Below are 23990 nucleotides of genomic sequence, written 5' to 3' on the forward strand. Positions count from 1 at the left end.
ACAGAACTACAGGGGCCGGCCAAGTGGCACGTTGGTTAAGAGCTGGCTTGGGACGCCACAGGGCCCTGGTTCGGATCCCACATATGAGTGCCAGTGACACTGCCCTCTACAGCTAAGATGCTGAACAACAGCTCAACCTGGAGCTGGGCTGCCGTGAGTCNCTAAGATGCTGAACAACAGCTCAACCTGGAGCTGGGCTGCCGTGAGTCGCCGGCGACGGCGTAGGCTGCAGCCCCTGCTGCAGTGGGTTGCCATGGACTACCGTGTATAGCCAGCGTGAGCGGCCAAGCAGCTGCCGTGAGCGGCCGTCCAGAAGCCGGCGACTGCTCTGCCTCGCCCGGGAAGAGCGCAATGATGGTGCCAACTTGGGCCAGTGAAGCGACGTCCTCCACAACTAGATTGAAGAACAAAAACGACAGCAAGTTGTCTGTTCCCCTTCCCCACAATTCCCCAGCGCTGTTCCCATCCCCCAATTCCCCAATAAAAATTAAAAAAAAAAATCCAGAACTACAATGCCATGATTACACTCAACAAAAATATCAATGGTTTCTTAGTATTAGCTAATACTCAGGCCATTTGCAGAGGCCTTTGTCTCAAAATGTCTTTTCACAGTTAGTTTTTCCAAATCATACCCCCAATAAGCTACTTGTATTCTTAAGTGTTAATCAAATATTGTTCCAGGAGGAAAATAGAAGGTAAGAGAAAACAAGATACCTAGACTTAAATGCACACAGAAACAAGACACTTTACAAGCCCACCACCGTTTTCAAATAATTTATTAGGAATTTCGAACTGAAAATAAAACCTGGAAAAAGAAGTTACAGATGTGGAGAGAAGAGACACCGGAGGTGGTAACTTGCTGGCTTCGAAACACCATGTAACATCTTTTTTAAAAATTCCCCAAACAAATCAGAAAACGGAATTCCAGGGCCCTGATCCCATGGGTGGGCCCAGTGGGGTGGGGTCGGGGTGTCACAGGAAGGGGAGGAGAGGGAAGCTAAGTCTTTCATGACTCAGCTCAAACGTGTAGAAAATTAAAAATAAAAACCAATAAAATGCAGCTTCTCTTTTATTAGGAAACATTAAAAAAAAAAAAAAAAACCACGAACAGCCGCACATCTCAGTAACAAAGATTATTGCTTTGTGTTCTCAGGGCTAATAGGTTAAGCACCTCACACAATTAACTCTCCAAAGGGGGTTTTAAGGGTGAGGATTGTGATGGCGAAGGGAGCTTAGGTCCCCAGCCTCAGACCTGGGGAGAGAGGGACATTGAGAGACGGGGGACAATAATAGGTGGGCCTCAGCCCCGCCACGCCAGCCAGGTCACTCACTGTTCATGAAGTCAGACCCTGAGCCTCTTTCTCCTTTGAAGGGGGCTCAGGGGTCAGGGGCTGCCAAGGGGCTCTGGCCATGGGACCATCCTGGTGGGAAACTTCAGTGAGAGAATGTGGGGGTTCCCTGAGAAGCCCTTTGCTTTCCCCTAGGGTCCGCCCCTTCCCAAAGTGCCCCCTGATGCCCACTCGTGGGGGGCTCAGAGCAGAAACCATGAAGGCCTGACCTAGGTAGGGGGGCAGGGGAGACCTTTGGAGAGTTAATTCCTTTCCAGCAGTGGCTCTGGGCGAGCCCTTCTCTTCCCTCGCCCTTGCCCCCACACTGGGTTTTCAGGGTGAGCAGGCCCAAGGCCTTGACCCCTAGGGCCTGAGAGAGCGGGCCTGCCTCGGCCACAGTTGAGGCCTGCAAGCTTACAGTAACGGTGTCTGAGGAGGGGACAGAAACACGGGAGGGAGGAGACCTGTGCAGGGTGAGGCCAGGTGATGCCCTCACCCCCAAGGGGTCGCAGAGAGGGTAGGGGCTTCACCTCACAGTATTTACATATAATACAGGACGGGATGGTTCCAGGGGCTCGGCCTGGCCTACACAGCCCTGTCCTCCTCTCCAGGGCTGGAGGGAGGTGGCCAGGGGCCCACACCCACATAAACATTTTGTTCTCAGCTGGTGGGGGGCACCTGGCCGCTTGTCCCCTGCGGCCTGGGGCTTCACATTCACAAACCTAGAAATAGTTTAAAAAATGGTTTAAAAAAAAAAAAAAAAAAAAGTAAAGAGAAAAGGAGGGAAAATCAGAATAAAAAACCCGGGTTGGGGCTGCGGCCTGTAGCAGGCCCCCTCCGCCCTCACTCTAGCTATGCACAAATACAAAAGCCTTCTGGGGGAGGGGGGGAGGTGTCCTATGGGGGGCACGGCAGAGAGGAGGGGGCACAGACCCGAGAGGGAAGAAGCAGGGGGTGGTGGGGGGCAACCGGCTAATCCAAAATAAATAAAAGCGGGTACAAGAGGGGCAAGGGGGGGCGAGGGGAGAAGAGAGGGAGGTTAGTAGCGGGGCCAGACGACCTCTAGGGACAGCAGGGCAGGGGCCCGGGCTGTGGGCCCATGAGTAGGGGGCAGGCAGTAGCGGGCCGAGTCGCTGCAGGGGAGGGGGCGGCTGCGGCTGAGGTGTCCCCGCCCCCTCGCTGGCTCACTCGCCGTCCTCAGCTTCAAGGCTGGGGCGCTGCAACACAGCGGGAGGTTATTGGGGCAAGGAGGCGTCCTGCCCCTCTAACCCTTGCGCCACCCCCCTCTTTGGGGGCCCCAGAACATATCCCTGTGTGTAGGTCTCTTTCCCTGATACCCTCTCCGCGATGATCTTTGTTCACACACTGCACGTTCCGTGCCCAGTTTGAAAAGCTCTTACCCTAGATTGAAATGGTTGGATTTATTCAAATGTCACCTTTTGAGAGATGCCTTCTCTGACCCCCAAAAGTAGCCCCCTCACACACGATTTGGAATTATCTCACTTGTTCACTTGATTTTTGTCTGTAGAATGAGAGAGGAACCTTGTCTGTCTTACACATCCCTCTTTCCTGGAATAGGGGTCAACAAATAGTTGTTTGAATGGACGAATAAAAAAATGAAAGGTCCCTTATTCACATGATGACTGAATGACGACTGTGTGTACAGAGGGTTCTCTCTCTCTCTCTCTCTCTCTCTCTGTATATATTTATATGTCAACAGTATTGTTTTAATAGCTGTGAAATATTCCATTGTGTGCATATACTTGTACTCTCATTTATTTAACTACTCTCCTTTTGATGGGCAATTCAGTTATTTGCACTGCTTAAAATAAATGCCTAAAAGTGGAATCGTTGGGTCAAGGGGATGAATGTTTCAAATCTGGATAAACACTGCCAGGCTGCCCTTTGGAAACCCTGAGCCTATTTGCATAGTTTCCCCTACACACTCATCAATGCTGGACATTAGGAATCTTAAAAAAAAAAAAATCTTTGCCTTATTGCTTTCATTTACTTTTTTTATGTAGTAGGTTGAGCAGCTTTTCATGTTCATTCATCACTGCTGTCCCCACACTGGACTGGTTTCCATGAGGGCAGAGACACGGTCCGTGTCCCAGACTGGGATGCCCAGTACCAGCCTCCCCAGTGTCTCTCCCACCCCAAGGTCCTTGCCCACCTCACCTCCTGCCACCTGTCTCTTGCTTCAGTGGTACCCATTGGTGAAAGCTGTGGCAATCAAGGGACCCTGGAAAGAGAAGAATTAGACTCCTAGATTCCTGGGGGAAGCAGAGAAAACCCAGGGGCTCCTTTTCTCCCATAGAAAACCTGAGGTGAGGCACAGGCCCTTCTCTGGCCCTGCCCATATCGCTCCCATGGCAGACCCACTAAAAAGATTCTTCGGAGCAGTGCCTGGGAATCTGCGTAAAACCAGCACCCTGGTTAAATATGGGGTCCCCTGAGCTGGAATCTAGCCTCCACGAAGACAGAGATGGTGAGTCTCATTTGCACAGTATCCCCAGAGCCCCACTAATGCCTGGCACACAGAGAGCAATCATTAAATGCCCACTGAATGAGTGAGAACTACCATGCTACCCCTTGGCAACACTCCTCCATCCATCATCCCTCGCCTCCCTTCTGCCCGGCAGACGGACAAGGCCTCTCCCTCCTCCAATCTCAGGGTCTTCCAGGACTGGCCCACTCACCCCAAGACTGTGGCCGAAGCCGGTGCTGGGGGCGGGGCTGGCAGCGCTGATGTAACTGCTGACCCCCGAGTCCTGGTTGGCTGCCCCATAGAGCTCAGCCATGGGGCCGGGGCTGGTGGTCCCCAGGAAGCCCCCTGTGCGGCTGGGAGTCGAACCTGGAGGGGGAGCCATCGTCCAGGGGTGAGAGCCTGGCAACCCAGAAAGAAGACAGTGATAGCCCCTGTGCCTTCAAACCTATTCTACCCACCGTAACTTTGATCCCTCCCCTCCGCCTCGCTGTCCCCACATCCCAGCAGAGCCTGTGGGTGCACCTCCTGGAGATCTCTCCACATCCATCCATCCCCACCAGCCCTAGCCCAGGACCCCATCATCTCTTGTCTGACCACTCAGCAGCCCCCCTTCTCACTGATCTCTAGGCCTCTCCTCTTGAGCACCTTCAAACCATTCCCTATGCTGTATGCATTTTCTAAAATTCACATCACTCCACTGCTTCAAATGTTTAGCGTCTCCCCAGGACCCACTTCCTCCTTCTTCCTACCCTCTATTCCCTCCTCCCACTCCTGCCCTCCGCCCAGGTTCACTGGCTGCCAAGCCTTTGCACCTGCTATTCCCTCTGCCAAGAACGCTTTTCCTCCTCTTTGCCTTGAATGCGGAAGTGAAGAAGCCCCTCCTCCTGGATGACTTTCGGAGAGGCCTGTGAACTCCTGACTTCCCCAGAGAAGCCGTATCATCCTTCAGAATGATTGCCTTTTTAATACCTGAGGCCCCCACTGGCCTGTAATCTCTGTGCCAGGCCTCTCCCTGGCTGGCTCGCCAGGTGTTCAGTTAATATTTGTCGAGTGAATGAATACCTAAGTCCCTCTGAAAAGGGGTGGCAGTGGCTACCTTGCCTCCCCTCTAGACTTCTCTGACCTCCTGTACGCCTTTCCTTGCTTCCTGAACCCCAAAAGGCCTCACCTGTCCCTCGAACCACAGCCGCCGCCGCCGCCGCCGCCGCCATTGGTCCATAAGCGGTGAGAGGAATGGCTGAAAGGAAAGGTATGGGCGCTTCAGTGTGCTGAGTGAGAGGACAGAGGTGGATGAAGGAGGCTCCCACTGGGGAGAGCCTCTGCAGTCTTACCCCACCACAGAGGGGTCAGTGCAGCCCCAGGGGCAAGGCAGCAAAGAGCTCCCTCAGGCCACCATCTGTGCTCTGACTCACAGAAAGGATGGAGACAGGGAGGAGAGGGTGGCTTCCCAGTGATTTCCCCCCTGGACTCAAGGGGCACAGACAACCCAAAACTCACAGGGGGTGGGGGCAGGGCACCCGGCCCGGAGTTGTTCTGAGAATTGCCCACAGCTGTCCCTTCTCCAGAGAGTGCCCTTGGCCCAAAGGGGGCCACCTAGCCCGGGGGTAAAGGGGAGGTTATGTCCCTCTTCCAAACCCCTGTCAACTGGAGCCAGTGACTGACTGACATGGGGTCCAAAAAGCCAGGCCGCTGCCTCAAAGTGGAACCGACTCTGAGGTACAGTTCAAGCCACAGGGCTCCCTGTGCAATCCGGCTGAAGGCGGGCTCCAGTCGTGGCCACACTTCTTGCTCCTTGTACTGCTTGGTCTGCTTCCCTCGCTCCCCTTCTCCTGAGAGCATGTCCTTAATAAATCGTGCGCATGCCTCAGGGACCCCCCTGACCACCACCCAGCCAGAAAGGACCGCCTCCTCCTCCAAATCCTCTCAGCCCCTTTTCTCCGATCCCCTCTTCAGACACAGGGATCTTGCTATTCCCTTGTTTGCTGTCTACCGCCAACCCCCACCCCACCCCCAGCATCTAGCACCCTGCCTTGTACACAGGAGGTGTTTAATAAATGTCAGCTGAAGGAGCAGAAGGGACCTCTGCTTAAATAACTGGTTGGCTTGAGCCTGGAGCTCCCTGGGGCTGGGCGTGAGCACCCTTTACTGCTTGGCTTTGCCACAACAGCACCTGAGAAACTACTATTCCACCCAGAGCCAGGGTCTGCAGAGGCGGTTTGCATTTGCTCTGGGGAACACCAATCTCCCATCCTAAGATGCGCCCCCTTGAGGCTGTTTTGGCCACCCTGACTCTGAATTGGAACTGGAACTAGACCTGGGGCCAGGGACCCCAGAATAAGGCCCCTGAAAATCCTTGGCATGGCCACTGATTGGCCTGGAGATTCAAGTTTAAGACAGTGCAGGGGGAGCCGCTTAGCTCAGTTGGTTAGAGCACAAGCTTATAATACCACGGTTGCTGGTTCTATTCCCACATGGGCCAAGGAGCTGCACCCTCCACAACTAGATTGAAACTACTACTTGACTTGGAGCTGATGGGTCCTGCAAAAACGCACTGTTCCCTAGTATGTTCCCCAATAAAATAAAATTTAAAAAGTTTAAGACAGTGCAGTTACCACACAGTAGAGGAGCCTTGCCTAAGACCTTCACACAGTTGTCTCCTCCTCACGCAGATGTCACCTCCTCTGAGAAGCCTTCCCTGACCACCCTCACTAATGCAGCCCCCCGCCCGCAACCCTAATGCCTCACCCCATCTCCGTTTTATTTTCCTTGTGGAATTTCTCACACTCTGAAAGTATCTTATTTATTTGTTTACTTGTTTATTGCTGTCTCCCTCCATGAGAATATCTCACACTCTGAAAGTATCTTATTTACTTATTTATTGCTGTCTCCCTCCATGAGAATATCAGCTCCAGGGGGGCATGGACCTTGTCTGTCTCATTCACTGCTGTATCCCCATTGCCTGGCATAGCATCTGGCGCGATAAATATCTACGAATGCATTAAAGGAACACCCACATCTCCTAAAGGCAAGAGAAAAGTTCAGACCCTAGACCTCCAGGAGAGACCTCCTCCCCTGCCAAGACATCTGCAGAGGGGACACTTCTTCCCTTAGTTCTTTAAGGGTGGGGGCTGGGCTCTGAGGTCTGTTTTTTTGGTCCATTTAGGTATTTCCACAAAGGAAAGTCAGCATGGCCAACCCGAGCAGGTGCTTATCACAACTGTAAAGGGTTACTCATTTGTATTTGTTTCCCTCTCTAGCCTGCTAGTTCTGTGACAGCAGGGTCTGGCTCTGTCTTGTCCCTGCTCTGCCCACAGGACCTGGCAGCGTGTCCCACACAGTAGGTCCTTAACACAGAGTTCTTCAATGAGTACAAGAGACCCTCCATCTGTCTCCCCCTTTGCTGGTCACAGAAGAGCCTCTATCACCCCCACCTTCAGGACTTTCTACTCCCTCCCCTTTCTTCACCCCATGTTCCTCTTCCCCCTTTCCCCACTTTGGGGGACTCCTGAGCACCCCTTGGAAGGAAGGTCTCATCTAAAGCAGCATCCATGCTCACGTCCTCCACACACGGTCAGGTTGGGGGGAGAGTCTGGGGGTGGGGTGGGGGAGAAGCAGGTTGAACAGAGAAACCCCTTGCAGCCCACCTCATCTGAGCACGTCCTTCCCCTCCCCTTGGACTTGGCCTTGCCCCTAGCTCCATAGCTGAGCTGATTGGCCCAAGTGAAAGCTCCCGTTGGAGAAATGGCTCCAATGGTTAAGCACCTTCATCCCCCTTGACTAGAATTCCCAAATGGGCAACCCGTGGGCTGGATGTGTCCCTCAAATAGGTCTCACTTGGCTCATGGTGGCTTAAAAATTAGGAATTTGTTGTCAACATTTGAAAATAGTTGAAGAATCCATTTAAAAGCAAAAGCCAGGTTTCTGGCTTTGCTTGGAAAATGAGATCTGAAAACACTGGATCTACATCCGCTCCCAGCAAAGGCCAGCTGGCAGGGATTGCAGACGTGCCCACTCCAATTTGCCAAAGTCCCCACCTAGCCCACTTTGCTCTGAGTTTGAGACCCTGGCTTCTTCTCCGCTGGGTCACGGAGCCTACATGGCACCTGGCACATAGGAGGCACTAGATAAATATCTGCCAGATGGATGAATGAGTGACTTTGCCTCCAGCTGCTGGGCTTGGCCCTATGCCCCACACTTATGGTCCATGCAGCTACACAGACTGGCCAGTGCCAAGGGCAGAGTCGCTGTATCCCTACAGCAGGAGGGCTGCCAGGCAGGAGAAAAGGGCCCCACTAGCTTTCCCCGGGGAAGGTCCCTGAGTCCTTCTCTTTCTCCCCATGTGGCCTGCGAGGTGTACGAAATCCGAGCGACTGACCTGTAAGCTCGGGGAGGACTGGGGCGCTCGGGAGAGGGGTCCGCTCTACACGGAATTCTAAAATGAAACGTAAAACAGCTTAGGAAGATGCAGGGAGGCTCTCGGGCATGGCCCGGAGAGGACAAATGCACCCACAAGGACACTGGGTGGGGGGACAGGCCATGCACAGGACCCAAGACCTGGGGATGGGGAGAGCATGGTCCCCAGCAGGCAAGGGTAGGGGAGGAGACCCAGACACAGAGAGGAAAGACAGACAGACAGGGAGAGAAAGAGTGGGCAGAGTTGCCACCTATACCCCGGGCACAGGGCAATACTGGAGCTACTGTTCCCCATGTTTCTTAAAAAGCTTAAGATTGAACCAAGACATCCCCCAGAATCCTCCTCTTCTCCTATTTGTGTGTGTGTGTGTGGGGGGGGGGTAAGGGGGGAAGGGAGCTGGGGGAGGAGCTGGGGAGGCAGCATTGGTGAAAAGCAATGACCCTAACACAGCAGGTCAGGCTCAGGTTTGGTTCCCAGATCTAGCACTATCTAGTTGAGTCATCTTAGCAGCTCATGTCTCTTCTCTGAGGCTGTTTCCTCACCTAGGCAGTGGGGATCACCAGCCTTCCCTCATGAGATTGTTGTCAGGATTATGTCCTGACATCCTATATATACATAGGATTCCAAGCTGTGTACAGCCCAAGAGGCAAATGATGCAAGTGTTTAGGGATCCTCTAAGAAATAAGACCCAAAAAAAAAAAAAAAGCCTGGCGAAAATTTGATACTTGATATCTCAACTATCTCAAAGAAAACAACATTGAATAGTCATCATGGGACAGTTCAAAACTTTGTTGGGCTCCCTGCCACTTATTTGAAGGCCTAGTGTTATTTTTATTTTGAATTACAAATGAGGGTGGTGATCATCATGCTTTTAAATTGTTTTTCACCATTCAGGGTCTTGTGGGCCTTGAAAGGCTCAGCGTAGCTAGTGGTCATTATACGTGTGTCCAGAAAGACACAGCCGACCTTGGCCCTTGGGGAGCTCCCCCACCGCCCCCCCACAAGCCTGGTGCCCTCTTTGGTGGAAGTGGCAACCCTAGAGTCGGGTGGGGAGGAGAGAAAGGCAGGACGCAGGCAGAGATCGGCCTGGGCCTGGGAGAGAACGGTGCCATGCAAGGCCATGCTGGAGCCCCCATCCCCAGCCTCTGGGGAGGGGGTGAGGAGAGGATGGGTGGGGAGAGGCGCTTCTTCCTCAGTCACGCCCTTCCTTTCAAGCCTCCGGCAGGCAGACTTCCCCCCAGCCATGCATCCCCAGACACCGCCCTGAGGAGTCAGACTGCCCAGGAACCGGGGACATGCTGGCAGCAGAGACACTGAGCAGGACTTACCGGGGAACTGGTAGGTATAGCCAGGGGCGAGGCCTGTGTAACTCCGGCTTGCATAGGTCGTGGCTTGGAAACCGGGGTAACCTGAGGGGGCAAGAGGGCTAGTGTCAGGCGCCTCACTCCCAGCTTGGACCCTGATCAGTGGGGAAGGCTCTGAGCCACTCACTTCCCTCCCCGGCTCGTATCACGAGTAATCGTCAGTCACATGTACCAAATGCCCATCACATGCCAAGCCCTGTGCTAAGCCCACAGAGCAATTTATCTTCTCCTTAAACCTCGCAAGAACCCTAAGCAATAGTTACTCTTAGGAGCCCCATTATAGAGGTAAGGAAACTGAGGCTCAGAGAGGTGACACTTATTGGCTGAGAATAATTAAAACCCTTACCAAGGTCCTTTTGTGCTCTGGCTCCTGCCTCTGTCCCATCCTCATCTACACTCTGCCCCTGGTCACTCTGCTCCAGCCACACTGACCTACTTGCTGTTTCTCAAATTCACCAAGCTCCCTCCCACCTCAGGGCCTTTGCATATGCCATTCCCTCTGCTGGAGCACTCATCTCCCCAGGTTTTCACATGACTGGGTCCTTTTCATTGTGCAAGTCTCAGCTTAAATGTCTTCCTCAGAGAGATCATCCCAAAAGTCTTTCCTCTTGGGGCGGCCGGTTAGCTCAGGTGGTTAGAGCACAGGCTCATAACACCAAGGTTGCCAGTTCAATTCCCACATGGGCCAAGGAGCTGCGCCCTCCACAACTAGATTGAAACAACTACTTGACTTGGAAAACAGTGTTGAAAAACACACTGTTCCCCAATAAAATTTCTAAACAAAAAAGAAAAGATGAAGTTTCAATTAAAAAAAAAAAAAAGTCTTTCTTCTTATTAGTTACAATATTTATCGTATCACCCTGGTTTTTCCCTTTCATAGCCCTGATGATCATTATCTGAATTTATTTCAGGATTTCTTTAAGTGTTTATTTTCTGTTTTCCCCATCTCTTATTTCTGTATCTCCAGCACCAGCATGGTGCCTGCTACTTAGTATGCATCTAATAAATATTTGCAGCTATGAAAGAAAACTCATATAGTGAGTAATAATGGTGTAAATGGGGTTCAAATTCAGATCTGACCGGCTCCAAGTCTCTTAACCACCATTATTGCTACTTGTTAGAAAATTTCTTTTTCTTTTTTTTTTTTTTAACTCTTTCAATGAGGTGTAAAATGAATTGCCTTGAAAAGGAAACTTTCTCAATGTTCCAGATGAAAGGAAGCTAAAGACACAGGACAACTAAATGCAAGACCTGACTCTAGCCTAGATCTTGTTCTGAAGGGCAAAAAATATGCTATAAAGAATATTACTAGGAGGGCCGGCCGAGTGGCTCAGTTGGTTAAGAGCTCGCTCAAGAGTATGAGCTCTGAGCAACAGTGGTTCGAGTCCCGCCCAAGCTGAGCTGCTGCTGAGCTGACAACAGGCGGCAGGATGGCTCAGCTTAAAAAAAAAAAAAAAGAAAGAAAGAAAGAAAGAAAGAGAAAAAAGAATATTACTGGGTCAACTGATAAAGTCAGAAAATAGATATTTTACATTAAAATATTATATCAAGGGCCGGTTGAGTGGTGCGTTGGTTAAGAACTGGCTTGGGACGCCAGAGGGCCCCGGTTTGGATCCCACATATGAGGGCCAGTGACACTGCCCTCCACAGCTAAGATGCTGAACAACAGCTCAACCTGGAGCTGCGCTGCCGTGAGTCGCCGGTGACGGCATAGGCTGCAGCCCCTGTGGCAGTGGGTTACCATGGGCTACCGTGTGTAGCCAGCAGCCAGCGTGAGCGGTCAGCAGCCACAGTGAGTGGCCGTCCAGAAGCCGGCGACTGATCTGCCTCACCAGGGAAGAGCACAATGATGGTGCCAACTTGGGCCAGTGAAACGTCCTTCACAACTAGACTGAAGAACAAAATGACAGCAACTTGTCTGTTCCCCTTCCCCCAATTCCCCAGCACTGTTCCCATCCCCCCAATTCCCCAATTCCAAAAAAAAAAAATATATATATATATATATTATATCAATATAAATGTATCAAGTTGATAATTATTATGTGGTTTCATGAAAGAATATCTCTCATCTTAGGAAATATACAATGAAATATTTAGGGGTAAAGGGCCATAATGCATATAATTTATCCTCAAATGATTCAGGAAAAAATCACTAGTGTGTGTGTGTGTGTGTGTACACATGTATGTATGTATATATACACACACACATACAAATATACAAACACGCAGAGAGAGAAAATGCTAAAGCAAATGTTGTTTGTGCTACTTTCCTTTTTCAACCCTTCTGAAAGTTTGAAATTACTTCCAAATAAAAAGTTTTTAAAAAAAACTTCAAGAGAAAAAAAAAAAAAAAAACCTCAAGAGAAGACTGTGCTCCATTTGGAGGGTGCTGTCCTCACCCACCCTACCTGTGATCCCAAATCCTGACCCTCTAGCCCACACCAGGCCCCCTCCTCTGATTCCCAGGGCACCCCTCCCCCATCCCCTGCAATCAAGACCCCGTCATACTATTCTCTTTCTATGTGGGCACCTCTTGTCTCTCCAGAGATGAACTTCCTGGGGGCCCAGCTCCAATTTTCTGCTCAGTCATGGGCCCCAAGTGTTGCTGACTTCTCCTCAACTTCCAAGACTCCTGGCAGCCTTCATCTCCTCCAGGGGGCCCAGGTGGGTTTAGGTGCCTCCTTGGCCCTCCCACAGCCTCCAGTCACTCTGTGATGACTTTGACCCTTTATTCCTGTCTCCCACTTGATGGGGAACTCCATGAGGGCAGGTGCCACCTCTCAGAAGCTGCTCAATCGATATAAGTTGAATGATCAAGAAGCAGCAGCCTTCTTTGCCTTCCCGAACGTCTTTGGGTCTTTGTAAATGCTGTTCCCTCTGCCTGGAACATTTTTCCCTTCCCTTGTCCCCTGCCTTCCCATCACTAGCTCCTACTCAACCTGCAGACTCAAGTTTAAATGTAACTTCTTTTCTGGCTTCTCTAAGTCTTGGTCAAGTTCCCTGTGACCCATGTTCCCTTGGTACACTTTTCCATCCTAAACCTATTTATTTATGTTCTTATTTGTTTTCCCTGCCAGACCACAAAGGTCCAAGGAAAGTCATTGTTGTACTTCCCGGTATAGTGCCTGGCATCATAGTTGCTCAATAACTATTGACTGGATGGATGCATGGACGAACAAATAAATGGATGGACAGAAGGACCAATTAATAAGGAGCAGCTGGACCATTCTTCTGGCTACCGCCAGAGGGCAGTACCCCACAACAAAACTGCCCCACCTTTGGTAGGCCTGACAGACCTGAGATCCTGGGTCCGCACTCCCACCCAATGACTCAGACAGGAGGGCAGACCACAGAGGAGATGCAACACCCATGCCGCCCCTGGCAGCCTCTGGAGCCGTTCCAGACAGGAAGAAGCCACAGGTGCAGGCCTGGCACATACCCAGCATGCCGATGCCCAGCATGAAGGCGTCCATTCCGTAGGGCATGACTCGAGACCTCCCCCGGGCCGAACCCGTTGGCGACATCACCTCTTTTGGCTGAGCTTTCTTACATTCCACCTGCAATGAGACCTGGCGGTCAGTCCCTCCTACAATCCTGGGGTCACGGACCCTCCTGTTCCCTGGCAGGCCTTTTTATTTTTCATTTCAGTTACCATTTATGGAGCACTCACTATGTGCTAGGCACTGGGTAAATGGCTTGGCATGCAGTAGTTTATGAATGCTTACACCAATCCTACGAGGGAGGTATTATTGCCACTCACGTTTTACAGTTGAGGAAACTGAGGCTCAGAGAGGAGAAGCCATCTGCCCAATGACTACACTACCAAGTGGTAGAATGAGGTTTCAACCATGGGATACTGCCTTCCTGTCCATATTTTCAGGGGGTAGGAGAACTGCCGCTATCCCACTAACTTTGAGGCCCCTCTGCCTGCCACCAGAACCCCCAAGCGTGTCCCAGGCTGGCTCAACCTGGAGCCTCCGTCTCCCCCTGTACCTCCACCCCATCCAACCCCAGCTCACCATTTTGTTGTTGATTTCATGGAAATGGATTTCACACACTTTCTCCACGATGTCTTCGCTCTCAAACGTGACAAAACCGAACCCTAGTGGGCAAAGGCAGGGTCAAAACGGGGCTCACGGTCAAAACCCAGCCCCGAGTCATACTAATACCACCACTCCTCTCTCACAGGCTAGTGTCTGAGAGTTAACCAAAGGCTCTGCCCACAGCCCAAGAACCTCTCAACTACTCTCTGAGACAGGGTTTCTAGTTCCAAATGACAGATGTGAAAACCAAGGCTCAGCGAAGTGAAGTGACTTGCTCAAGATCACACAGCAACTGAGGAAGTGACAGAGCTGTGAGGAAATGACACTCAATGTGCCCTTTCTCTTCCTCTGATGCTTTCCCAAGAGGAAAGAAAGAATACACACAAACACTTACTTAAACTTACACAAAGGTGTACACACCCACACATATATTTGTACACACACTCACACACATATCGGTAGACACTCATGTACCTATGTGTCACACAGACACTGGTGCTTACAAAAACATAAAGTCCCCTGCATACATGTGCAGTCACCCTGACACACCAAACATACACGAATATTCAGATACTGACACCCTCACATGCAGATACACACACACACACACACACACACACACACAATAGCACATACTCCACTCCCAGAACAGGCTACAAGGCCCAAAGGCCTGAAGCAACTGGAGAAAAACCCCGCCTCTTCCCGGGTGTGCCCCAGGGACTGGAATGGGATTCTCAGAAGGCAAGGCCCTTGGGAGAAAAACAACCAGGCAGTGTGAACACTGTGGCCCAGATGCTCACAGGTTCAGGGGCAAAGGGGCTGGGGGCTGGGCTCAGCCAGAGGGTGGGGGTGGAGGGCAGTGGCAGAAGCAGACTGCCTGGGGCTACGAGTCAGCCTGACCCTGGGGCAGCATGGCCTGAGCTCTGGTTACCAGGGACAAGGTAAGCCCCTGCAGAGACACTGGCTGGGCAGACATGGTGGGGGCCGAGTAGGGGGTGGAGGGGGTGAGTCTGCTGCTCTGCTCCTCTCGGGTGTCTGCAATTCTGCAAGTTTCTAGCACAGGAAACGCGGCGGGACAAAAGCCTTCTGTAAGGCCAGGCCCTGGAGAGGATGCAGATCCTCAGGGATAGGATGTCAGGAGGAGAGATGAAAGGGCAGCTGTGACCTGCAGCCCCCTGGCTGACCACAGGCCCCCAGCCCAGCCTGAAAGGGGGAGGAGGCCACACCCACCTCGGTGCCTGTTGGTGGTTTTGTCAAACATCAACATGGCATCATCCACCTGAAATAAAACAGAACCATTTTGTTTTTTGGAGGACCCACCAGATACCAGGGGACCCAGGAGCAGGGGCCTCCACACCCAATCCCTTATTGCCCAGTCCAGGCTTTATCTTAAACCTGCTCCCTGTGCTGGGGACAACTTTTCATCTGCAACTCCAACTGGATGCCACAGTACCTGCCCCCCTGCCCGGTCAACCACCAGATTCTCAGTCGACCAGCCTGCAAATATTAAGTGCCAAATACGTGCTTGGCACGTTGCCCCATCATCCTCTCCACATTCCCTGCATGGTAAGATCCTCATTTTGTAGATAAGGAAATGAGCTCAGAGAGGTGAAGTCACCTGCCCATGGTCACACAGCAAATCCTAGACCAAGCCTGCGAGGAGGAGGCACTGAGTGGGCACTAGAGAAAGAAATACGGGAGCAAGATATGAGCTGGGGGAGCAAAAGCCTTTTCCTTTTTTGCAAAAGGCCAAAAGGACAGCAGCCACCCCAGCCAGTCTTGACTCCCTCTGCTGGTACAGATCTTTTCCTCTAATTGAGGTTTCCTTTTGCTAGAGGCTGTAATTAAGGCAAGTAGAGTTCAGTGCCTGGGCTGCTTGCCTCCCACTGACTGGGGGAGGGGACAGCGGCCGAGGAAGGGTGAGGGTCTACATTATCCTTCCTCCCCTGGACCCCAGACTTCTCTTCTTGCTACTCCTTCATGAATATATGGACAACCAAAGGCCTAGCTTCCCTCCCCAGTCACATCTCCTTCCCTTTGCCTACATCTGGTGCGTCCTCCTTGCCCTCTTCATTCTTCAGCCAATGTCAGCTATCTCATGGGGCTAAGCTAAGGGATAAGATGCTATCCCTCCATCGCACTCCAGGTGCTGACCTTCCCACAAATGTTCAGACACCCAAGGGATGAAGGTAAATTTCTCGAGGCCGTGGGTCACTGCTTCTCCCCTACTCTCTCCTTCACTCCCTTTCCAGGCCATCATCTGCCTCTTTGAAGAAAAGAGCAACCCCTGAATAGGGTGGTCCTCCAGCTCGCTCTCCTTAGGTGCCAAGCTGCTCCGGGCCTCTGACTTCCCCCTGGGAGAACCAGGACCCCAACTGAGCCGGGAGGCAGCTGGGTCCCTGGAGAATCTGAGAAGGAAATGACAGCTCCCACCCAAGGAGCTTCCTGCCCCGGGGCCCTGCAGGGGAGTGTCACCGTCACTCCCATCCTTATGGACCCATTCTGAGTCCCAATCCCAAATCAGCTTGACTGTCCAAACTAGACTTACACTCAGGCTCAGCACATCTTCCCTACTCCCTTAACCAATGGAAAAGAGATACCCAGAAAGGAGGGTTGTGATAAAGGTAGACTTTGAATGGGAATCCTAGGTCTCACATTTGCTGGTGGGCAGCCTTGGGCAAGTGGCTCTGGGTCTCCATGACTCAGGTTCCTCGTCTATAAAATGGATGTAAGAGTGTCTTATAGGGAGGAGTTAAACGAGATCGTGCACGTAATACTCTTAACGCACAGTCTCTGGGATACAGTAAGTGCTTAATAAGTAATGACGATTATCACCTTATTACGGAGGGGCTTGCCCACAGTCACATGGGGGAGAGAGGCAAAGGTGGAGAGAGAGCAGCCCAACCCTGGCTTTCAAGGTTCCATGAGGACAGTACCTTGTCAGCTATGACCATGACCAACCCATGGAGCACCCTGACTTGTGCTCAGTAATTATTTTTTTGAAGGAATGAATGAATGAACTCCGAATTAGCCACACCCTCCTCCCTCTCCTACAGCTCTGAGTTTCTGCTTGACCCACAAACCGATTCAGCCCATAGCCACAGCCTTCCAACTCCACCATCCCTGGCCCCCAGACCCTTCAACCTGGGCCCTGGCTGGACAGACCCCTAGTGGACAGGGGGTTTCAGGCCAATGCAGGAAGCAAGGAAAGTGGCTGGGGGTCCAGGAGACCCCACCAGTGTCCCCTCCTGGGGCCAGCTGAGGAGAGGGAGGCTCCCAGCCCGGTGTCCTTAATAGGCTTTGGTCTCCATGGGAACCCGAGGGCAGGGGGGTTCTGGCGGGGGGAGGGGAGGCGGCCGAGGCCTGCTGACCAGTGGGAGCCGCCAAGTTCGGCGGCCGCTAAGCCTGAGTGGCAGCCATGGCGGCTGACCATTGTTCCCCCCTCGGCGGCGGCCCCTCGATCCGGGCGGGGGGCCCCCCGCCGCGGGGCCCTTGGCATTCCCGGCTGTCCCCCTCGCTCCCTGGCAGCCTATTCTCCGGCTCCCCCTGGCCTCCCCGGGCCGGTTTCACATGCCAACGCCGATTTAGGCCCGAACAAAAGACGCGGCCGCTGACGGCTTCTCCTGGGGCCCGGTTGCCATGGCAACTCCGGCCCCGGGGGCAGGCGGCCTCCAATCACAGCTGCTGGATCAGATTAGTGCGAGCTCTAATGCTCGGCGCTCAGACACAAAGACACCCCGCCGGAGTGAGCGGGGCCTGCTGCTTCCCAGGAGCGCCCTTCCCTCTGGGGCCCAGGCCGCCGACCTGCCCTCTGTCCCGGACCCGGGTCCCCACGGAGGCGCCTGAGCCTCGGCCTCTGGCCTCAACGCCGCCAGCATCCGCTAGCTAGGGGACCTCCCACCCTCTCCCCTTCTACGCTAGACAGGGGGCTGGAAACCCACCCAGTCGCCAGCTCACATCCTATTTCCCAAGCCACCTTCTTTGCCCTTTGCCTAACAGGGAGCTGGAAATTCCTTGATGGGAAAGTAGAGACCCAGCCTGTAGCCTGTCTCACGAAGGAGTAGACCTCACCCCAGCACTAAGCACAACAGCCCTATTTCATCCCCCCGGATTAAAACTTGGTCCCCTCTTTGCCATCTCTCCATGGGACCTTGACGTTGAAATTGCTCACCTTTCTAGGGACGTCCTATCTTCTGATGACGCCATATCTCCTACTTCGTAGATTAAACAGCCCCCAAATTAAAGCTGGATGCACCTTAGAGCTGAGGGCCAATCCTCTAGGTCTGATCTTCAACCCCCCAAAATAGCTAGGGATCAGCACCACTGCCACCCCCAGATCCTGCCCCAAGCTCCCACCTGTACAGGCAGGGTGCTGAGTGCAACTGGGAGTCATATTTATTGCCCCCTTATCATCCTCACCAGGAAGGAGTGGGGGAAGGTGCAACGGCCCATGCATGGCCTGGACAGGTGCAAACTCCCAAGAGGCCAAGGGGTGACTGGATTGAACTGGCTATGAGAGAGCAGTCTCCCTCGGGTGAATGAAGATAAGCAAGAGAAAAACACAGAGGAAGGGCAACAACAGAGACAGCTACTGTGTGGCTTCTGTCCCAGGGGATGTGTCCAGAGTCTGAGGCCCACAGATAGCCCAGGAGCCTGGCGGTGGGTTGGCCTGGCCTTACCCACAGAAGACACCCAGCCCCCTTTTCACCTTTTGCAGGAATTGGAATGACCTAGACTCCTCTTGCTACTGAGCAATTCTACAGGCCTGTCACCCCCTCAGCAAGCACCCCCAGGTTTGACCCACCTTCCCGAACTGCTCAAAATACTGCTTCACGTCCTCCACCGTGGTGTTCACTGATAGCCCCCCCACAAAGATCTTCTTCGTTCGAGTCACCATCTGTTAGGAGGAGGGAATAAGAAAGTGGGCATCTGACTCCTGTGGTCTCCTGCCACCAGCAGGGGCTCGAGACCTCCTGCCAGGGCGCCAGCTGACAAGCTCTCTGTGGCCCCAGCTACTCAGAAGGCCCCCCCTGAACTCCCCCTTGGATACCCGCCTCCTGTCACGGGCAGCTGTGCACCCCAAACCCTGGCTGGCTGGAGTGTGCCTCTCCCCTCCCTCCACCCTGGGGTCTGTGTGGGGAAAATGCCTTCCCTAAAGACCAATACAGAGAGAGGGGTGGGTGAGTAACCCAGGTATACAGTCTAACTTAAAGACCCCACCACCGCCCCCTCCCGGAGAGGCCAAGGCCCATCACAGGGTGCCCCTGAACTTTACACCGACATTTTCTTCATCAACCTCCTCGCAACCCAACCGCTGGTAGCCCCGTGGCCCCAGCCCTGTTTTAGGAAGAACACATGGTCCTAATTACCCCAGGAGCGCATGGCTAATCCACAGGCAATTCCCAGCCCCATCCTAACACTAAAGCACCTTCTGTCACCAAACTGCTTAATGGAATTAACCCAATTCCGACCATGTGCTCCCTAGTGCAGCTTCCTTCGAATACCTGGCTCCATAATTGCTTTCAGGCCCTCTGCTGGACCCTTCCAGAGATGCCCCTTTCCTGTCTCCTAAAAGCTGCCCTTCTCCCTTCCCTATGGCAGGAGCTGGGCGCCATGGCTCAAAATCCTAAGGCATCCTAGTTCCCACCAACCCCCTAGCAAAGAGGAAACTAAGATCTCCTGGAGGGGGACCTAGTTCTAGGACACATGATAAGTCGGCAGACACAAGGGTCCTGATCCTTGTACTCCAATCAGCCTTCCCCTCTGTCCCCTATATTCAACTGCTTAAAAATTAAGATCTGGCTAGTTGCCATTGGGGCCTTGAATAGAATCTTGGCCCCTTCCCTGGGCCAAAAGTTTTGAGTGCTATATAGCTCAACTGCTCAGAAATGTTTTCCACATACCCAGAAAAATTCACCACTGCCCAGGGAGAGAGAACACTTGGGAGGGCAGCCCCAGTTACCCAAGTTGAAAGACAACAGGTGACAGACTCCATGGTGCCTTCCCCCTCCTCAAACCCAACACATCACATTCAAGAGGTAGGAGGGTGACTGGGTCAGAGGTAGCTTCCTGGCCTGATTCTAGCTCAGTCTCAGGGGGTAAGCCTGTCCTGGGTTTGACCCCCAGAGGTGCTGGGCACAGAGGCTGTGATTTCTGAGGTCAGAATTTGACGCAGGGTCCAAACCATACTGGCTTCAAATACAGGACAATAGGTACCCTGAGGGGTTCCCCTTCTCCCAACACATGCAGCCCTCTCCCTGGTCCACCCCAGAGCAGATGGAAAGGTGATGCATGGTGTCTTCAATTCACAGAGCAAGGATATCAAGAATCCTCCCTCCTCCCATCCCAGTCCACAGAGGTTCCAGAAGCATCTTTCATAGAAAGGAATGCTGGGAATATCACTGTCCTCAGTAACAGAGCTCTTCTCAGACACAGACACACCTACCTTAGGCTGTGCTCGCCGAGGAAAGGCCACCTTGGGATCAATCTGAAAGAGAAGGGAGAAGTAGAAGGGGCCTTGATTATCACATTTCAGATGGGTGACCACACAGCCTTCAGCCCTGAGGACGTTTCTCATCCCAGGACACAGACAGAGGTGACACAGAAGTGACAGAAACCCCCACAGCCTCTAGCAGGAAAGTGTAGTGGTTATGCATTTAGGCCACAGAGCCAGGCTACTGGGTTTGAATCCCACTTACACTGCTTCCCAGCTGTGAGACCTTAGGCAAGCTAAGCTCTCTGAGCCCCAGGGTCAAGCTCACCTGCAAAATGGGCAAACAGTAACATCCACCTCAAAGAGTCATCTGCAGATTGCTTGAGATAATGCTTACAAAGCACTTGGCATGGTGTCTAGCTCACAGCAAGAACCCAAAAAAGTAAGCGAAGTCTTATTCCTTTAAGCACCAGGTATATTGAGGGCCTTCCCAGCTTAACCTACTTCACACAGATAACCTGTCTAGGTGAGGCATGCAATCCAGACTTTTGAAGCCTTGAGAATGGAAACTCTTTGCTTCAAGATAAGAGTTCATAAACACCAGGAATGGACTCAGTTCTGTTTCCCTGATATTATCGACATCTAACAGCCCTCCTTGAGGGTGCAAGCAAACAGCTCCCTGAGAATGCAGCTAGGTTTGAGGCGAAGCAGAGCCCAGGCTCTGGGGACATGCAAGGGCATGGGACTTGGACTCAGAAACTCTGGGCCCCTGGCCAAGCCTGTGATCCTGGGAGCTCGCCTGGTCCTTCTGAGCCTCAGTTCCCTCATCTGCAAAGTGGGACAATCACACCCATTTTTCCCAGGGGCAGCTGGGGGGAATCAAACGAGATAATGTGGGTAAAAACGGCCCTTTGTGAACTGCCCTTCACTGCACAAACAAAGGTGCTATTACCAGTAGGCCACCTTTGCCCTTGGCTGTGAAAACTGAGGGGAAAAGCAACATGCACCTGGATACTCCCGAGCACTCTACCTGTACTTAGAAACAGCAAAAGCCATGAGACACTGTGATCAATGCAGGGCCTGTGAGGCCCGGTCATTCCAGAGTTTCTTGCTACCCACATGGGTGGACACCACTCAGAAATTCACCAGCCAATCCCAGGCAAGATCTATCTTTTCCCAAAGTTCCTTCCGTTCAAAAATTCAGCCTCGTTCATTTTACACAACCAGCTCTGGCCGCTCTCTGCCTGAATGGCACGAACCAGGGACCAGCTTCCTAAAGGCTCCCTCCGTGGAATTTGGCCACAGAGAAGGAACCTCTAAAATCCACGCTAAAGTAGTGTCTCCTCTCTCCCAAAGTCCCACCGGGCCCCAGGAAAAATCACAGCTGACCATTTTCCTTGTCTGAAGGTGTGATTTTGTACATCTATGGACATTTTCCTCCTTCTGTTTCTCCTGAAAGCATCCTCCCCAGCTACCAAAGCACAACTCACATAGTACCCCTGCACAGACACTGATGCGGAGATGGTACCCAAGCCAGGTCCCACAGACCCACACACACCCATCCTTGACACGCCCCACCTCCACTCCGATTCACGGCTGGCAACGTAAGTAAAACCCAACAAATAAATAAAAGGTGAAAGAACCCAAAATAGACTCCCCACAATACACCTCCCTCCCACCCGCCCTTTACCAGGCCAGAGAATGCCAAACACAAAGCCCTTGCCCTTGAGTCCCAAAGCTCAGAAGGATGCTCATCTCACCCTCCTTCCTCTCTTCTCTCTTCCCTTTATCAATCTTCCATTCCCCCCAGCTCCAGCCCCAGCCCTTAAATCTCAGCTTCCTGAGCGCTGCAGAAGCCATCAGTGCATTCTGAGGACAGGGGATGGTAGGAGAACAGGCAGCTTGATGGCAGATAATCACCAAAAAACAATAGGCCACTGTCTCTCCATTCCCAGCTTGGGTCACTCAGCCTGAGCCAAGAAGATCCTTTCAGAGCCGGCAAAGTTGAGGCCTGGCCTCATTTGCTCATTACTGGGAGCAGGAGTGGGAGCCACTGGGCAGAGATAACAGGAGCTGGGGACAGGCAGTAATTTAACAAATTCTTGGGCACAACCAGCTATTGTTGCAGGTAAACAGGAGCCAGGGACTGACCCAAGCAGGGAGGCCCAGGGCTAGAGGAGAGTGGGGGAGTGCGGAGAGAGATCACACTGTCCTGGCCCCTTGGCAGATGGTCACCCCCATCACAGGTCACCCCAATCACAGAATAACCCCTCTGACTTTCTCTTTTTCCCCTCTCTCCTTGAGACCCAGCCTGGGTCAGCGCCCTCTACAGGGCCCAAGACCCTGGGGAGCAGTGGGACAACAGCAAAATGTTCCAGGAGTTTGAATGCCAAACAAGCAGCTAAAATCTAACCCTCAGAAGGGTTGTTTTCAGGCAAGCAGGCTCCCTTCTAATAAACCCCTTCATGGGCAAAGCAGGTCTGGGTCTTCCACACAAAGCAAGGAGCACATTGACCAAAAGTCAGGGGAAGGAGGAATGGGTTGGGGGGGTGTTCTATGGTGCTTTGCCATTGGTTTGGAATGGGGGGGGGGGGGTGTCGCAGAGCCAAATACTAGTTACAATTCAGAGAAGCCACGGGGTGGGTCACTGCAGCTCTGACTCACCCAATTTGGGCTAGGGGAGGGACCTAGCCCCACCCCAAGCTCCTCTCTGAGGCATCAAGGTTAGTAGGAAGGAGTGGTAGCTGCTTCTTCCCTCGCCAATACTGGAGGGGTTGGGAGATGTAGCATCTCATGGCAGGCCTGGGTTTTTCCTCTTCCCTCTCCCCTCAACTCTAGTGACAAAGTTTCTGAGCCTGGCAGCCCTTCTACTCGGAAAACTCCCTTCTTCCTTAAAGACCCCATACAACTGTCCCCTGGGGAGAGTCCTGACCCTCTCCTCCGGCGGCCTCCCTCTCCCAAAGGACCCCCGAAGCCCCGAGGGCCACTCACTGTTTTGGAGTCGAGCTCGTGCCGCGATTGCGCCAGCACTTTATCCACCCCCGCCTGGTCCATGAAAGTGACGAAGCCGAAACCCCTGCGCGCCGTAGTGAGGGAGAGGCAGATGGTTACAAGGCAGTGAGTGGCGGTGGAGGGGGGCGAGCCGGGAGCAGGAGGAGGGGGTGAGGGGCTCACCTGGATCTCTTGGTCAGGGGGTCCCGCATCACCAGACACTCCTTCACTTCCCCGAACTGGCCGAAGTATTCGCGCAGCCCTTCTGTAACCACACACCCGCCTTCGGACCAGCCCGGGCCCCGCGCCCTTCCCCCTCTCCACCGTCCTTTGCCCCCGGTGACCCCGGCGCGGCCCGTCCGCCCCCGCGCCAAGCAGCCTGAGCGTTCTCCAGTGTGCCCCCCCACCTCCAGCCCTCACCCGGCTCCCATGGAGCCTCCTGGCGCCCACGGGGGCCCCAGAAAGCCGAGGGCCCAGCTGGGCTGGAGGGGGGACGGCTCCGGCCGGGTTCCCGCCGCTCCGGGAGCCGCCTCACAAAAGTTTGAGCCGCAGGTGCGAGCGGAGTTGGCGCTGCCGCCGGCGGGTCCCGGGGGCCCAGCCCACCCCCCGATGCCCCCTGAACCCCTCATCTCCTCTCCTCCACCCGCTGGGCCGTGCGCGCTTCCCGATCGCCCTGCGCTCTCGGGGTCCCCGGGCGGGGCGCGAAAGAGAGCGCGGGGGCGCCCGGGGTCAGCAGGGCGCAGGGCCCGGCTGGGGTGTCCGGTTCCGGGGCGCCAGGGGGTTCGGGGTGCCCTGCCGAGCCGGCGGGCGCTCCCGGGCTCGCTCACCCTGCGTAGTCTGCCAACTGAGTCCCCCGATGAACATCTTGCTGCGGGAGGAGGAGAGACACAAAGGGCCCGCGTGAGCGCCGGGCGGCGGGGCGCAGGGGG

The 23990-nt window shown here is 53.4% G+C and overlaps 1 protein-coding gene across 7 annotated transcripts; it reads right to left on the reverse strand.

Moving 5' to 3' along the window:
- Positions 1-758: 758 nt before the first annotated feature.
- Positions 759-23971, reverse strand: MSI1 (musashi RNA binding protein 1). Of its 7 annotated transcripts, none has more exons than XM_019649169.1 (14): positions 23889-23971; positions 23245-23326; positions 23062-23146; positions 20083-20124; positions 18442-18534; positions 14868-14916; positions 13614-13696; positions 13034-13151; positions 9559-9639; positions 8192-8248; positions 4985-5053; positions 4028-4182; positions 3507-3570; positions 759-2545 (listed from the first exon to the last, which is right to left on the reverse strand). In XM_019649169.1, the coding sequence occupies exons 1-13, from the start codon at positions 23923-23925 to the stop codon at positions 3529-3531; spliced, it is 993 nt and encodes a 330-aa protein (XP_019504714.1). In that variant the 5' UTR covers positions 23926-23971; the 3' UTR covers positions 759-2545; positions 3507-3528. The 7 variants fall into 7 exon arrangements, with proteins under 7 accessions (XP_019504714.1, XP_019504713.1, XP_019504716.1 ...); XM_019649168.1 differs by having other exon boundaries at positions 4028-4215; XM_019649171.1 differs by lacking the exon at positions 8192-8248.
- Between the last annotated feature and the right edge of the window lie 19 nt (positions 23972-23990).

The sequence above is a fragment of the Hipposideros armiger genome, unplaced genomic scaffold (assembly GCF_001890085.2).
Source record: "Hipposideros armiger isolate ML-2016 unplaced genomic scaffold, ASM189008v1 scaffold_129, whole genome shotgun sequence".
NCBI classification, from domain to species: Eukaryota; Metazoa; Chordata; class Mammalia; order Chiroptera; family Hipposideridae; genus Hipposideros; species Hipposideros armiger.